This window comes from Arvicanthis niloticus, chromosome 1 (assembly GCF_011762505.2).
Source record: "Arvicanthis niloticus isolate mArvNil1 chromosome 1, mArvNil1.pat.X, whole genome shotgun sequence".
Classification (NCBI taxonomy): Eukaryota; Metazoa; Chordata; class Mammalia; order Rodentia; family Muridae; genus Arvicanthis; species Arvicanthis niloticus.
This window is the reverse complement of record NC_047658.1, coordinates 109,587,249-109,604,864: the sequence shown is the minus strand read 5'-3', so window position 1 is coordinate 109,604,864 and position 17,616 is coordinate 109,587,249. Positions and strand designations below refer to the sequence as shown.

Genomic DNA, 17,616 nt, shown 5'->3' with positions numbered 1-17,616 from the left:
GAACTCCCAAGGATCCCTCCACCAGCTAATATGTGAGTCAGGATATTCTGACTCAAGGCTTTATTGTTTGGGTGGGGAAAATACCTAGAGCTAACAAATTTTCTGCAAAACAGAAATGTTTCAAAGGCCAGCTGTCTGCCCTCCCTGGATCACCACCTAAGTTACACCTGCAATTGGAGCCTTGCATAATGACTGAGCATCTGTGTAGCCCCACCTTCCCCACCTCCTGAGGTTGTCCCTAGATGATTGCACCTCCGTCTCCCAGATCCAGCATTATCGTGATAGGACTAGGCTTGACACCCCACTCCCCTCCCAAATGCAGTGTCCGGTGCACTGGGAAAAGGTGACCCAGCCCAGATATTCCCAGGCCAGGTGGAAGTGTCAGTTGTTACCTGTTCACACTCCAGGACCAGCTAGAGATAACAGCAGAAAGCCTACAGCTGTCTCCATGGTAACCCTAGCCAGCTCCTCACTCTTACCTTGACAACAGGACTACCACATTCTGCTTCTGAGACCCCAGACTTTTCTGCAGAGAGGAGACTTCTCTGGCCTAGGCAGGGGAATCACACACCTCCACACAGACATATACCCACCAAAGTGGAACCCTAACAGAAGAGTCACCTCTTCTTTGAAGGCTTCTACTCTGGACCTCAGTCTTTACAGCTATAAAATGGGACATCTGGGCCTGAGCAAGTCTGTGTGGCCTCCAGCAACCATGGCTGCAATGCTGTGGGTTGACATGCCTTAAACATGGGGATCCAGAAAGATCTGATATACTGCTGAGTGCCCCTGGGCCAGCTCTAAGTGGGCAGGTTCTCTCCAGCTTTCTAACTTCCAACCTCTACACTTACCCAAGAGGGTCTGAATTTTCAAAGAGGTGGCCCAACCCTGGAGCTCCAGAGCTCCAGGGGAGGGGATGGATCAGGTTACAGCCAGCAGGTCAGGATCCGGAGCCATCTGGTAGAGCCTAGCTCCCTGCAGGCTCTCAGGAATGCTGCCAGCCCTATACTCAGGGGTGTGACCAACCAAGGCAGGGTCCCAGCCTACCCAGCCAGGATGCAAAAAAGCAGACCAGTGACAAGCTCTAGGCTGCCCCTGAATTCACCTGAGGCTCTGGGAAACACAGAACTACCTTGTCCTGGAAGGGAGATTAGTGGAGATGGGTCCTGTATCTACCCCCTCATCCTCACACAGGCCAGGCCAGTTTCCCCAGTGTAGGGAAATGCCCCTGGCTTGAGCCAGGCTCTGTTGGGGTCACCCAAAGAGGATGAAGGAGCCCCATGCCTTGCTGCCTTCCCTAGGTAGTGAAAGGAACAAGCCACCAGGGTAGCAATCTGCCCACAACAGGTTCTTGTGCAATGCACTCTCCTGAGCAGTGAGTGGAGACAGGGTGGGGCTGTACAAAGCTACCCAAGCTGCTCGAGACAGAGGGTCACCCAGTAGGCCCTAAGGCCACAGCTTCTGCCACTGCCCTGGGTCCCTCACTAAGACAAGCTATACAGGCAAGGGGCCTCGGTGTGGGCCAAAGTCCCTTCTGGCTCAGACTCTCAAATGGCCTGCTATGTGCTGGGCAGAAAGCAGTAGTTGGCTGTACAGGGGACCTCAGGCCTTCCACCCAGATGAGGGACTTGTACCCTGGCTGGCCACTCAGGAGAGGGCCACACAACAGCACAAGTCTAGTGTCTAGGTACAGAATACCTTCCTTCCTTCCTTCGAAGCCTCTGGATGAAGCCTGGGGGCGGGGGAAGGGAGGGTTGCACTGCTCTTTCTGATCCTTGTAACAAAGAGAAAGTAAGAGGTGGGGCCCCAAACCCTGTATCTCTGGGCCTAATACGGTACCTGTCCTTTAGCCCCAAGCCCACATTGTGAGCTGCCTGGGCTCCCTGCCCCACCCAGCCTAGGCTGTTCCTCTACTGCCCCCAGGGCTTCCAGATCCCCAGAGCTCACTTGGTCCTCCCAGTATGAGCTGAGTACCAGTCCCAAAGAAAAGCTGGGTTCCTTCAGGCCACAGCTCTGACCACCCACATCATGCTAACCCTAGACTTGCCTAAGGATTGGACCTGGGGACTCAGGTCCAGAACCCAAAAAGAGACAGTGCTTTGAGAGAGCCTATGGGACCCCTCAACAGGTATATATTCCTACCCCAACACCCCCTCAAGTTTCAAAGCTCATTCAGTCAGTTTTCCACCTAAGATGTAAGGAAACACTTCTCACCGCCATGGGGGTAGGACAGAATCCTATATGGCAGGTTTCTTATTAGTTGTTGTTGTTGTTGTTGTTTAATGGTGAGCTTTTATTATCCAAAATACAGAATTACATTTGTTGTAACACAACAAGGATTCCTTAACATCCCTTTCTGGTTCTTTCCATGTTAAATGACCATGTATCCTGACCCCAGGGTGACCACCCTGTTACCTACCAAAGTGAGGGACACTTTCCCATGAGTGTCAAACCCAGCCCTAATTGTCCCAACATTTCTTCCACACGTTCTGACCTTACCCCGAGTCCCTTGTCTGTCCACAATATTCACAATGCCCTGTAGACAGAGCCTGCCATTTAGGTTAATCCTGCAGTCAGTTCACCTTGTCAGGAGCCCTTAGGTGCTTCTCACACACTGAAAAGTTGCTTCTCTGCTAACAGGACTAGAGAAGCACCCCACCCAGGATGTATTTGATACCTCTAAGGCCCCCTGCAGTGGCTGGTTCCTGCTGGCCTCCTGCTGAGGCCCTCCAGGAGACACACTGAGAACATACCTAGGTACCTGTGTGAGCCTGGTACCCCTGAACTTCTGTGAGCCAGTATGTGTCCTGTTCAACAGGTACCTGGCACTTGAGCATACCCTACACATGACAACCATTTGTCCCCCACCCTGGAAGAGGCTGGCTTGCCCAAGGACACCCGCCCAGGGCGGTATGACTTTGAGGCCACAGGCAGCCAGCCAGGGAAGCCTTGATAAGCACAGCAGAGGTGGGGCCGCCCTGGGAACCAAAGCTGGGAAGCCGCAGAACCCCCAGTCTCCCCCCTAACTCCCCACCCCAGTCCTTGTGCCAAGGACAGCCAGAACATTCTCACTTGCCTGGGGAGGTGCCACACCTCAAAAATGCTAACCCAGGGACCTTGGTCTGGAGCAGAGAGGGCAAGTTTACACTTAGCGGAAAACCATCATAACTGCACATGTTGGCAGGGACTTCTCAAAGGCCCTTTGTATACCTGTCTTGTGTTTTACCTCCTGGCCAAGTGAGGTGGAGATCAGGTGTCCTAGAACAAAGGGGGGTCATCAGGTCACCCAAGATAATGGGATGGGCCTGGGACAGAGTACCAGCCCCACTTTTCTGTCAAATGCAAACCTGGGCCCCTGGAGCCTACCACCACTCCCATGCTTCTTCTGTTGCAGCTGAGACATTCTCTGAAGACTCCCAGTGGCCCTTGCATTGGTTCTGCTGCCCTCAGCCCTCCTGTGCCCAGTTTTATCTGTAGCACCAGCAGTGCTACAGATTTAAAGTAGGCTGCAATCCTCACCAACTAAGACCCTTCATAGCTGCTCAGCTCACTAGGGAGAATTCTGGGTGTCAGGTCTGACCCAACTGCAAGGCTATAGTTTCTGCCCTCTCTTTATACCATCAGTGGAGAGTCTCCTTTGTGTTCCTGTGAACCACTGGCAGTTCCTTCATTTTACCTCAGAGTTTGCTGTTACTATGGCACTGCCCTGGTCCATGGCCGGCCAGGCTCTCACCTGCCAGGCTACCTACACCCAGGATTCTCTTGTGAGACTACCTGTCCTCTGATGCCCTGGAAACTCCTATTTCTCTCTTATGGAAAGGGTCTTCTGAGGAAGTTGTGGAATACAACAGCTGCCTGCAGATCACAGTGAGAATGTGGGATGCTGCTCACCGATTCTGGTCACCAAGAATAGCCTTTCTAGAAACCCAGAGCTTTCCCCAGGCACTCCCAGGCAAGTGTTTAAATGTCAGGGGAGGGGTACAAAAAAGACAGTAACCCTGACATGACGGTAACCCCTGCCCTTGACATGTACACCCACACCCGTGTCCAGCCTTTCCACTTCACAGGAACACCACAGCCAGCCAGCCAACACCCACAGATCCAGACATGCATCCATCCATGCATCCTGTGATAGTCTAACACTCCAACTTCCTGAACCCTAGAAGCCTGACCTGGGAGCAGGGACCACATAAAAATAGTCATTCATTATTTGTGGACTGTCTCACTGCCCACCCAACACACATGTACACACATGAAAATACAAATTCCCATCTGGGCCTCTCCCACCCAGTGTCATGGAGCCTATGTGGACAGAGTAAGAGGCAGGGGTGTCTCAGCCCCACTCTAGATCGGCTTATGTGGCTGGTATGGCTTATCTCCTCTAAGCTCTGGAGAATTGCCTCTCTACAGATCTTATTTCCCGAATATTCTGAACATTTGCAAGGAGGTGACTAGTTCATATGTCTACTTAGAAATAACGCCCTCCAATGCCAGAGACACAGAAGAGTTAGATAGTGAGATGATAGCTTTGAGGGCCTTTAAATGGTCACACATAGCAAGATGTGAAGCTCTGTGATGCCCAAACACATGGCCACATGACCTGTTTGCATCCCTGAGACAGAGGCCCAGACACTGTCCACATGTGAGGAAACAGCCCAAAAAGCAAGGTAACCTCCCAGGCCACACACACACACACACACACACACACACACACACCCTCCCTCCCAGTATGCAGGCTCTGGGATGGTGTCACACCCATCTCAACTGCCCCCTGTCATCACAACTTGCTTAGGAGAGGGCATTCTGCAATCCAGCAGAAGGGAGGCCAGCTCTGTGTGCATGAAGACTTTCTGTTCTCCAATGTCACTTGAGAGGCCAGGTTCTACAGTTGCACCACTGATGGTCCCCTTCCACAGAGTCCCCCAAAAAGATGGGCACTGTATCTGTCTGCTCAGAGAAACACAGGCAAGCCATGCGGCCTTTGCTACCTGGGCCCACTTTCTGTCCAGCCTGTCTTCCCAGGGAACTAGGACATTTGAGGGTTACTCTCTGCCACTTCCTACTTTCTACTTTGCTGGAAGGATCTGTGGTTTCTCTGGAAATCTTCACTGTGTACTGCATACAGAACCCAAGAGGGTGAACCCACAGCTTGTCTGGGTGCTCAGTGAATCCCAGCCCTCCTAGGACCAGAGAGCTCTTGGGAGAGCGCCAGGCGGGGCTCCTGAGCTGAGGAGAAGCTATTGATGCTGATCATTGGTAGGCAGGTGTTCAATCTGGTCTGACTCAAAGACGCCAAATTTCCTGTGTGGTTTTGTACACGCCCCTGGCTTTCAGGTTCCCACAAACAAAGAATAACCACGCCTATCTGGCTAAAGCAATTCGAGGACCCAGCTATGGTGTAGACTACAGCAACCCAGCTGAGCCATGGAAGGAGGGCAAGCCATACTTTGATTCTATCAGCCCTAAATCCCCTAGCTGGGGAACAGAACAAGAACACAGGCTTTCCTGAGACTCTTGCTTGCATAGAGGGAATTGTCTGAAAGCAGGCAGCCGGCTCAAAGAAGGGCATAACCATGTGGGTAACAACAGGTAGCAATCTACCCTGGGCTGTCCTGTACAGGACCTGTGGATTAAACAGCAAGCTCACTGTCCCTGGGCCAAGCACCATGAGATTATAGCCTGTTGCCAGAGAGGGAGCTAAGGACTCTGTAGGAGTGACCCTACAGAACAAAAACCACCTCAAAGACCTAAGCATGCCTCATTACTTGGAAACTGGGAAGGGCCTGGCTAGTTACCAAGTAAAAAACTTCAGGCAGGAGGGAGGAGGAGAGAAGAGGGAGGAGGAGGAAGCAGGGAAGGTAAAGGGGGAGGGGGCAGAGGAAGGACAAGGGAGGGTGAGGGAAGTGAGAAAGGAAGGAAGGGGAGAGAAGGAGGGGGATGGGAAGAAGGAGATGGGAAGGGGAGAAGAAGGGAATGGGAGGTGGGAGAAGGGGAGAAAAGAGGAAGTAAAAGCTAGACAGGAGAGGAGGAGGAGCTGAAGGGGGTGGGGAGTCCTTGCCCACTCTCCAGACAGTGATCTCTGGACTTGAGGTCAGCACAGAAGGCAGCTGCTAGCCTTGGCTGTCTACAGATAGGACCACTGACCTGCAGTGTGGAAGGATGGAAAAACACTAGGCATTTTTTCCCCCTTTCAAGAAGTGCAAGATAGACACCAGACCATACTAGATATGTAAGTGGCTTCAGCCAAAGTCAGGTGGCTTCTCTGAGGTACAAATGTGATTCCCCACCCCCACCCCCCACATTCCTGGGGGCCTCCAGCAGGGCCAGGGAGGCTCTAAGCTGTTAAGTCTTTTAAGGCTCACCAACAGCCCTCTGGTTTTCCTAGCCTGACTCTTGCCCTAGCATTTCTACCTCCATCCCTCCCGCCTCCCCCACAACCCTCAAGCTCTCTGAGACAGCTGGGCATGCTGCTTTTCCTGCACACTGGTAGCTCCCCAGCCTTAGTCCTCCAAGTCCCAGCTGGTCACATGAAGAGGGCCAATTCCAGGCAGCACTCAGCTCCTATGCTCACTGCTGAATAACAGGTCTGTAAGCACAGATACTATGGGCCATTCTAGCTGGGTTCCTTCAAGCACTCCTGGGAAGCCCAGCTTTCCCATCTCTCTGCAGACATTACAGGGCTGGCATGAAAGAGCACCAGAGCACTGGGCATAAGCTTCTGTCTGTCTGCTCCAGCCCAACATTTTCCTGGCATCCTCCTCAGAGAGTAAGGGAGCTAGCCACAAAAGGATCACAGCCACCTCACCCTCTCTCACTAGGCAGAGCCAGCTCACACAGCAGACAGAAACCTGGAGACACAGACCCAAGAGGTGACACCCAGAATGGAGCATACCCTCGAGCAAAGTAATCTCAAACAGTGGGTTTTGCAATTTGTTTGATCAGGACCCAAGAAAGGGCACATGCTACACACTCCCCGAGGCCTTCTACTCTTCCCTCCTCCCCTGCATATTTCTTGGTTATTTCTTCACCAAAGATCTTACTTAGGTCCTCTGCCTTCCAGGTCCCCTCCATCATGACTAACACACCTCAATCCCAGCATTAGCACCAAAGCATGCTCTTCTTGCCCCAGTATTTCCCATAAGCTTGATCAGGAAGCTGTGCCCAGCTCATTCACTCCTCCAGTAGTGATGGCAATGTAGGTCCCAGGGGAGTAATTCTACTTCAATACCTGCTGTCCCACCCGTCTAGATTTTGGACAACTTGGTGGCTGAGACCCTCAAAGCTGAATCTGTGATCTCACCAGGACCCATGATGGTGCAGGCTATCCCTTTAGGTATAAGCAGGAAGCCCTTGTCTCAATAAAAAAAGAAAAAAAACCAACCAAGCAAGCAAAACAAACAAATCCCGCCCCACCACCACCACCACCACACAACAACAACAACAATTTTGAAGCTTTTAATTGAGCTTAGCAGGTCGGTTTTTCCTTTCTTACAATGTTTTATGTGATCCCCAGTCAAGTGTGTAAACAAAGATATTTGGTGGTTCCTCCTCCTCTGGGTCTTTTAGGTAGTTTTTATTTGTTTTGCTTTGTTTGAGACAATGTCTTGATATGTAGCCAGGGCCGGTCTCAGACTTGTGGAAAGCCTCCTGACTCAACCTCCCACACACTGGGATTGCAGATGTGTTCTGACACTTCCCGCTCCACGATGATTTTTCTCACTAGAGACTCATCCTAAAACCTGGGACTGCCCCCCTTGCCACAGTTGCACAATGTCCCCTGCATGTGGCATCTCCCACACAACTGGTTCTCTGGACCACTTTGGAAGTGATCTCAGCATGTTGCATGACCAGTGAGCCCCATTTGGCTATTTTATGCTTTGGCCATCTAATGATGGGGACATTTCCCGTGAAGTCCACCTGGTTTGAGATGCTGCAGCTCCTAATATGGATTTTTAAGGCTCTGTTGCCTTGGCCATCTGCCTGGCCACATGCCAGTAGCATGCTCCTCTAACCACCACATCTTCATGTTTTACCATATGTTAAGTCACAATAGCCAAGGGCATAGATGCGGTTCATAAAGGACCAGGCAGAGATACTGTAGAGCAGACCTCTGCGGAGGTCAAGGGCTCCTTGGGAATGCTTAGGCGCAAATGGACTTCCTCTGGGACCCCAGGTTCTCCCCTCTGCTAGGTAGATGGGGAACCTCTGTGAGGGAAACATGGGAATAAGGGCCTCTCTTTCTTTGGAAACAGTAACCAATATGGAGAAATATGTACTCTGGCCCAAGGTAAGGTAGGGGGTCCCCAGGCTGCTGAAGGGGATTCTCTATAAGGGCAAGGCCTGAAGAAAGTTGGAGGTGGCTTGGGTCTCTAGGTAGCTGAGGAACCCTGACTGTGGCTTCCTAAGTGCAAGTTCCATGAGAAGGTACTCTGGAAAGTTACTTTGAGCAGTGTGCCCAAGAACTCAGTTTAGAAAGGGTACAGAGAAAGGCATCAACCTGCAAGAAGCATGGAAGAGAAACCTAAAGGCCTGCTCCTTACAGATGAGGTAGCCAGGTACAAGGTAGGCACCCAGTATTAGGAAAGGAGTAGCCACCAGAAGTGGTTCCTTGGGGCTACAGATAGAGGCCAGGCTGGGGGTGGGGAGGTGCCTGTGGGAACATGGCACTCCTGAAGTTAAGAGCAGAGCATCTCCTTGCTGGAGAACACTGCATCCTAAAGGTCTCTGGGCAGAAGGGAAGGAGCCCAAAGAAACTAGTAATTCTCTAGCAATACATCCCAAAGAAGAGGAAAAAAGATAGACTACCTGACAAAGAATTCAAACTAGTGATTTTTTTAAAAGGAAACTTAATAAGATAAAACAGATTATAGGAATTTAAGACAATTTAAGGAAATTGGGAAAATTTTGTTTTGTGATATAAATAAAAAATTTGGCAGAGGGCCAGATGGGGGTGGGCGGTCTGGACTGAAAGAACAAGATATATGAAATAAAAATACTATTAAGAGCCTTGATGCAGAACAGATCAGGCAAAAGAGTTTCTGAGCCTGAATACAAGTCTAACAAAAAGGAAAGTCAGCCCAAAGATATGCAAAAGCAAATAAAACCTTCAAGACCTATAGGAGACTAGAAGTTGAGTAAACAGGTACATTGTGAGCTGGACAGTGGTGGCACACGCCTTTAATCCCAGCACTTGGGAGGCAGACGCAGGTGGATTTCTGAGTTCAAGGCCAGCCTGGTCTACAGAGTGAGTTCCAGGACAGCCAGGGCTACACAGAGAGACCCTGTCTCGAAAAACAAAAAAAACAAAACCAAAACAAAACAAAAAACAACAACAACAAAAAAAAACCAAAAAACCACAAACAAATAAAAAACCAAACAAAAAAACAAAACAGGTACATTGTGGCTGTTTCAGAATGAGAGGGGAAGGAAAGAGGCATAAATAAAATTGACAAAATAATTACTAAAAACCTCACAATTTTTGGATGAAATACATACATTTAAGCCAGTGAAGCTCTAAGGACCCGCTACTAGATACAACCAAAAGCACTACAGAACTGGACAGATTGATCAGTGGTTAAGAGCACTGCCTGCTCTTCCAGAGAGCCTGGGTTTGATTTTCAGCACCCACATAAGAGTGCACAATCATTTGTAACTTTAGTTCTATGGTTCAAGCACCCTCTTCTGGCCTCAGCAGGCACTGCACACATGTTATACACAAACACACATGCTGGCAAAACATAAAGTTAAAAAAATTTTAATGACACTCTACAAGAAACATTATCATCAAACTACCAAAAATACAAGGCAGAAAATTCTAAGCATAGCAAGATAGAAGTGCCAGGTAAAGGGGAATAACATAAAAGGGAATATTCATTAAACTAACAGCAAGAAGCCTTTTAGGCCAGGAAAGAATGAGATGATAACTCCAGAGTTTAAAAAAAAAAAAAATGAATGAGTGAATGAATGAGTGAATGAATGAATGAACGAACAAATACCCACAAACCAGGAATACTATAACCAGTAAAACTGCCCTTCACAAAATCAAAAAATAAAGTCTTTCTAAAGCAAACAAAACTACAAGAACTAATTAACAGATTAGTCCTATAAAAAAGGCTTCATGTGGTGCTCTAAAACAACAACAACAACAACAACAACAAAACAAACAATTGTCTCTAGTCTCTTCATAGCTCAAACTGCAAGCTAAAATAAATCCTTTCTTTTCTCTTAAATTGTTTCTGTCAGGTATTGTATCACTGCAATGATAAAAATAACTAACACAGAGACTGAAAGTTCAAGAATGGGAAACACTTCAGGCAAATGAAAACAAAAGCAAGCAGTAGGCACACTTACATCAGGAAAGTCAACTGTCAAAGACTAAAAAGAGACAGGGAAGCCTGGCCAAGGGATAGAGTCAACAGGTGAATTCCTACACCCAACTGTTATAAAGCAAAGAGCATTAGATCTCAAAGGAGAAACATTATCTAACAGAATTTCAGTTAAGGACAAACTGTATCAATGGCCAGGCATTCCAGGAAAAAGTCAGTGGAGAAACACTGGAGTTAAAATACACTATAGACTAAAAGGAGCTACAAGGTGTTTATGAAACACCCCACTCATAGCCACAGAACACCTCACCAGCACAGAGAATGGCCTACAGGATAGACCACATGAGAGACCACAAAGTCAAACACACACACACACACACACACACACACACACACACACCCCATGTTACAACTGGCCATTGAATATAACAGAGATGTACAGAATAAAATACATGTTTAAAACTTGGTAGCACTCCATTAACTTGCTAAGACTAAAATCAAGATAGAGCCTGCTCATATCAGATACAAAAGGATGGATGCGGGTAACTAAAAAGGCAGATAGCTCTACAGTGAACATTACAATGGTGAGAAATTAAAGAGAATGCAGAACATGGTCATAGCATGTTTGTGGCTCCAAAGGAAAGTGTTCAAATGTCCAATCACTGCACACAGCAACGTACAGATTCAATGCAGCTACTAACAGAGTATCAGTGGCATTTTTTCATAGGACTAAAAAGAAGTCCAAAGATTGGTATGGGGCCACAGAAGAACCCAAATAGGCCAGGAAATTGTATCCCAAAAGAACAATGGTGGAGATAGCATAATAGACAACTTGGAGACATTCTCAGGACAGGGATGTGGCTCAGCTGGCGGAATGCTTGCCTAGCATGCACAAGGTTCTGGGTTCAATCTGAGGCAGAAAGGGGAGGAGAGTCTGAGGTTTAAAACAAATGGGATACTATCTATTACAGAGTGTTTAGTGCACATCTGTAATCCCAGCAGTTGGGAGGTAGGGAAGTGGGAATCAAGAGTCTAAGGTCATCCTTGGCTACATAGTCTGAGTCTGAGGTCAGCTTACATTACATTAGACCCTGTTTTAAAAACAAACAATGCTTCATAGCTGGAGCAACCAAAACAGCATGAACAGAGCATAAAAACAGACACAAGATGGGGCTGAGAAATGGTCCAGTAGTTTAACCCACCCATTGTTCTTGAAGAGGACGAGGGCTCAGGTCTCAGCACCCACATGGTAACTCATAGCTGTCTGTAACTCCAGTTCCCAGAGATCTAAAACCCTTTTATTGCCTCTAAGGTAACCAGCGTGTGCATACTCAGGCACAGACACAGACACAGACACAGACACAGACACAGACACAGACACAGACACAGACACAGACACAGACACAGACACAGACACAGACACAGACACAGACACAGACACAGACAGACAGACACACATACACACACACACACACACACACACACACACACACACACACTCCTGGTATAGATGGGGTGAGTGATTTTACAAATGGGTCTCCTTTCCAGGACACACAGTCTTTGCCTTGATCTTTCTGGAACCACATCCAGGGGTGTTCTCAGTTCCCATAACCAGACCTGGGGACTTTCTAGGAGGTAGCCAGAAAGTGGTCAAGCACCATGTTTAGTGCTTCTACCTCAGATCTGCATCTGCCTGTGCTTGGCCAGGGCAATGGCCAAGACAGAAGCCCTGGCTTTATTAGAACAGTACTGGGTAAGAACCTTAGGACTAACCCCAGGCCACCGAAAAGCCCTCTGGCAGCCTCTGCGTCTGCCCACCACTTTCCCAAGCTCAGGAATGTCACTGGATAAAAATACTGCAGGCAGATGTCATCAGTCTGGCCTGTCTGTGGGGCTTAGAGTTTTCCAGGCAGCAGTTGCCACAGTCCAGGCTGTGAGGGTGGGGTAAAGTAAAAGGTGAAGAAAGCCCTTGAAAGGAGCCAGACAGACAGCTCTAGGTGGCCCTGCTTGTATGGCCTCTTAACATGCAGGAGCATCAAGACACATGCTAACACACAGACACACAGACAGACACACACACACACACACACACACACACACACACACACACGAGAAAGCTTTACCAATAGATTCTTCATATGCATGAAGGCAAGGGCAGGGGATACAGACAGAGGCACTGAGCATATCTGTGCCTTGGAAGGCTTCCCAGAGGAAGCAGCTTCTGAACATTTGACAGAGTGCGTATTGCAGCTGACATTTGTCAGGTTAGACTCCAACTCATTCTCATAGGACAGGTTCCTTCTGTCCAGGGACTCTCTACTCCAGAAGAACAGCGACCCATTCCTTACTTGGTTTAATCCACATGTGGTATATGGGGAAGGAGCTCCTGCCTCCTTGGGCATAATCAATTGTGTGACCTTAGACAGATAATCTACTCTCCTCCAAGTTCCAGGGTTCCCAACTGCACACAGCAGGTAGCCATATTTGACAGGTCCTTGACAGAGCCACTGCTATAGCCCCCTCCACCTTTCAAGAGGCCTCCAGGCAGGGCCAGGGAATGGGGCTGGGCCACACAACAGAAGATAACGGGGTTCACAGAGGCAGTCCTTTCACATGCTCTGAAGCCTCATGAAAAGTCAGGTCCTGTGATGGCCACAGCCTGCTCACAGAGCAATCACTGGCTGCTCTCTGAGGCCGGCAGAAATCTGGGGCTCTGCACGATCAGCAAAGTTATGAAAAGGGATTCCCATGAGGAGGAGCAAGGAGGAAGCTTCCCAGAGCGCCTCAGGCAGGGTGAGCAGACCCCAGCAGGGGCGACCTGCTAAGTAGTGCCACTTACTTTTTGGCCCTAAGGCCCTACAGGGCCTCAGCCTACCTCCCGCCCTACCTGTTACTCCATGTACTTCCCCATGGGGTCTAAAGGGTCTGCCCCTCCCCTCAGCAACTAGTTCTTAGGTTCAGCATCCAAGTGGCCCCTGTGGCCAGCACTCGTCCCTTCATTCTCCCTGCCAGAGGCAGGTGCTGGGCAACCCACATAAAAGCTTCTAGAAGTTTCTCTACAACCTTTCATTGGGACTGACCACACATTTCCACACCATCTCGGTCTTCTTCTGGGCCTGGTACATGCCTTGGAGTCTCCCCCAGGCTGTCAGTCTCATGAAGAGGGAAATCAATCACAGCAAGGTACATAGGAGCCAACAGCTGGCCTGGAATGTCAGAGCTGGGAGAGACCATGGGCTAATCAGGGTTCATTTCCTAGATAAGGGTGCTGAAGAGAGAGAGTGGGAGGAGCAGAAGCCCTGACATTGGCCATGATCAGACCTGTGCATCTTATTACTCAGGAGCCACTTGACAGAGGCAGCTACAGCTTTCCCCACTGCTAGGCAGACCTGCTGTGGATGCCACCTTGCATTGTGCTTTGTAGGTAAGCACTGTTTGCAAAGGGGACACCACACCCAGGAAGCGTGAGCTCCTGACATTACTTTGCCACCAGAGGGCTCTAAGCACCAAAGTCACTGAGAAACAGGCCACAGCAGCTGGCCTGACAATGCCCTGTCATTGTTATACCACGGGCCCCTATAGGCTTCTTCCCTACCTCAGCAGCTCCCAGTACTACTTTGGCCTGGCACAGGTCCCCATTCCTTCATGACCCAGGTAGGGAGGCCCTTCCTTAGGTCTGAGTTCCATGAGATTGTCTCCTCCTCCTACCCAGCTGAGAGCCCTGTTACAAAGGATGTTTATGGCCACGCAACTAAGGGCAAACCAGGATGAAGTGCTCCGCATACAGTCAAAGGTGTACACAAAAGTGCCAGGCTGGGTCTGAGGACAGGTTGAGGGGATATGTATATCTGGACAGTCAGGATGCTAAGAGAGCTAGCAAGATGACAGCAAGGGACCAGGCCCCGAAGAAGATGGCATGTAGAGAAGCCTCAAAATTTATCCAGAGCTGAAGAATAGGTAGAGGTGTTTAGAGAAAAGATTTGCTTTTCTACACAGCCCTGCAGTTATCCCATTGCTATGTTCCCATCATCCTGACAGCTACCTTCCTAGGTCTGTTAAATAATTGTCCAGTGGCCACTCCATGAGAGTCATAGCCAATACAGTGCAGGCCCTGCAATTGGAAAGGCCAGCCCATTTGACTACCAGTAGCAGCTGCAAGGTCCACTCATGATCAACTCCCTGAGGTACTAGCAAAAGGCACCAGAAAGTTCTCTGGGAACTGAGCAAGCCAGGACTGTGAGAAGATGGAGACAGGATGATCAAGTTTAGGTTCAAGAATGAGGGAGGTGGGGAGGGTCTCTTAAACCCCTCTGTTGGTTACAACCAGTATCTCCAAGTAGCTTGACAATCAGAGTAGATACTTTGGAACATCTGCCCCCGACCTTGGCCAAGGCCCAGCAGCAAGGCGACTGGATCCCTGTGACCGAGGCTAGGAAGGGGATGCCCTCTATAGGGATACAGAGCTACAAGAGGATTAGGGTGAGGGGGTGGGAACCCAAGCAGCAGAGGACAGTGCCTGGGGACCATGTCCTGACCCTGTCAGCCAGGGAAGGTCAGCACAGACACAGGAAGAGCTACTCTATTTGGGCCAAGGTGGGGGTCCCCCAAGGAGGGGCCAGGATGTCCGGGTCTGTTTCCCCATACGCATGTGGGAAAGCATACCCCAGAGACTGCAGGACACTGGCTCTCACCCCTACGCCTCCCTCCACCCCCACACATTTATGCCCGGTTTTTCTAGAGCAGGCTTGTCCTTTGGGCCACAGAACCATCCCTGTATGTTTTAAGAGTTCATCTTAACAAGTGCAGAGCTTACAGTTTGTCAGCCACATTTACCATTTAGAGCAACACCAGGGGTAACCAGCATGACCATGCATTTTATAAAGATGTTACTTAGGCTCCCAACTGTTGGCCATGTCTCTTCTCAGGAAACTGCCTGACCCAGAGGGTCCTGCCCACCTCCTGAAGGTGATGGAGATGAGGCCCCTCCCCCTAGAGTCTCAGCAAACCACACGCTGTGCCCAGCAGGGTACTCCCAGCTTACTTACCCCTCCCTCTTTGTAACTAAATTCCATGGGCAGCCAAGGATAAGGCTGGGCAAGATTCACCAACCACCACTCAGGAGCTAGCATCTCTCTCCCTCTCCTTGACAAAGACCTTAGACCACCAATCTAGAAGCCACCAGGGCCCAGTGGCTCCTGGCTCCTGGGGAGGCTGGGCAAAGGCAAGCTCTGCTGAGCAAACTTCCCGAGGGTTGAACAATCCAATTCAGGAAGAAAGCACAGTGTAAGCACAGACTTCCTCTGGGGCGGGACAAGCCCTCTTCCTCCACCAGGGCCAGGCTACCACAGTCAGGAACTTAACAACGCTCATTCTAATGACCTGCATCCCCAGGAGGATTCAATGCAAGTGTCTGAAGGCTGCTCACCTTGGCGAATGGAGCTCCTGGACAGAAAGGTAACAGAGTAGGGGCTTCTCCAGCACCCCACCCCTTTCATCTCAGGGATCTTAGGATCCAGCAGGCAAGTGTTAGAAAGGAGCAGGCCATGTTTGCTAGACATTCCTACAGTGGACAAGGCCCTTTGGGGTCTTTGCACATGATTCCCTATGCCCTGAGGAAAGCCCTCTGCTGCAGCAAACACATGCAGTGGTTCCATCCTCAAAAGACCAGCAATGAAGCCTCAGGAGTCCTGGCACTTTGGGAGGTAAGGTAGGGTGGGTGGTGGGGTTGGGTGGCCTTAAGGACATACCAAGAATGCCAGTGGGGACAGGGTGTCCAGAGATTTGCCCTGGATACCCTGGGAGATCACTGTCTCCCTTTGCAAGGCCAACAGTCATCAGAACTCACTTTCGTGAGCCTGGCTCTTGCTGTACCTCAGAGGCATAAACAGAACGCTAGACACCCAGTGGAGGCCCTCCCCTGCCCAGGTGGCAAGACGAGACACAAGGAGGTCACCTAGTGGAACATCCAAAGCAATTAGCTGCGGGGTCGTTAGAGTAGAATCCTGAGCCAGAGGCTGGCAGGGCACCAAGAAACTGGACAGCCAGGAAGTGCTACCTCGAGGTGGCCAGGGGAGGCAGCAAGGAGTGCAGCCAGACCATTCCTGGAGATGACTTTCTGTGACCCTGCCCTTGAAAAATGGAGTGCCCTGCCCCTCTCAGGCAGCCTGTGAGAATAAAAGCCACCTGGTAGCAGTGAGGGCCAGGTGCAGCTCCGCTCCCTCCCCCGTTCCCTAAAAGCAGGTGCTGTTCATGGACTCCAGACAATGTCGGCTGGGTCAGGGCATCCTACTCACTTTCATCAGCCTGGGTTATTGAAGCTGAGGGCACTCCCTGTGAACATCTTGGCCAACACCAATGCACCTGCTAATCTATCCTGTAAATGTCCCTGCTGCTCTGAGTGCCTAAGACAGAGACACCCGCCAAGGCCTGGATGGGCTTGCACACAGACACCAGTCCACTCCTGGGGCCTCCCGAGTCTCTTGTCACAGCTGACCCACACCAAAAGGTCGGCTCCCAGCTTGCTTACTCCTCCTGTGCGGACTAACATCTAAGCGCTGTCCTTCCATCCCAAGCGCATGGCCTGGGGGAGCTCCTAGGTTGGTGTACCCTATATTCCAAGTGCCCCCCTCCACATGCCCCACTAAGCCAAAGCAGAGTCCCTGAACTTAAGGGACTGACTCTCAGTCTGGTTTCTGCTTTCTGTGATTTGTGATTAGCCCTTTCTTGCCTCCCCTTGGGCCACAGTGGCACCAGACCTAGGAGTCGTGCGTGCGGAGAGGTTACTCACACGGTGAAGTGGTACACGAAACATTTCCAACCCGTGGGGCGCTCGAGGAAGTTGTAGACGCGGCCCTGGATGTGGGTGCGCGCCAGCAGCGGGCGGCGCGCACTGTAGATGGAGACGCGCGGGTCAAGGCTCACCCTCGGACGTGGGCCGAGGTCTGCAGGGGCCGGGGCGGGCGACACAGGGGGCGACATGGGGGGCGCGAGCCCCGGGGCTCCGGCTGGCGCGATGGGCGCATAGACCGTGCTGCCCGCCGGGCCACCTTCGGCCAGCTCCAGTGAGAAGGGACACTTCTTGGCCAGTCCCGCGCTGCCCCGCCGGGCGCCTAGCAGGCGGCCCCAACCCGCGCGCTTCCTCTCAGCACTGGGCGGGGACGAGGCCGTGTCCATGGCCAGACAGGACCCCGGACCCCGCCGCTCCTCCGACCTGAAGAGAAGGCAGCGCAGAGCGCAGAGCGCAGTGCGGGTGGCCACTGCTGCCAGCCCAGCCACGGGGGGCCGCTGTCCG

The 17,616-nt window shown here is 50.7% G+C and overlaps 1 protein-coding gene across 4 annotated transcripts in view; it reads right to left on the bottom strand.

Annotated features, from left to right (window-relative positions):
• Kcnq1 (potassium voltage-gated channel subfamily Q member 1) overlaps positions 1–17,616 on the bottom strand; it is a 319,040-nt gene that overhangs the window by 300,426 nt on the left and 998 nt on the right. The window contains exon 1 of one of the 4 annotated variants that reach the window (XM_034508125.2): positions 17,113–17,616. This exon is cut by the window's right edge and continues 32 nt beyond it. The exons of 2 other annotated variants lie outside the window; for them this stretch is intronic. In XM_034508125.2, the coding sequence (XP_034364016.1) occupies positions 17,113–17,498 (386 nt within the window). In that variant the 5' untranslated portion in view covers positions 17,499–17,616. Of the gene's footprint in view, positions 1–15,370; positions 15,481–17,112 lie in introns of those variants that run through there. One more of the 4 variants, XM_076913907.1, reaches the window with a different exon arrangement.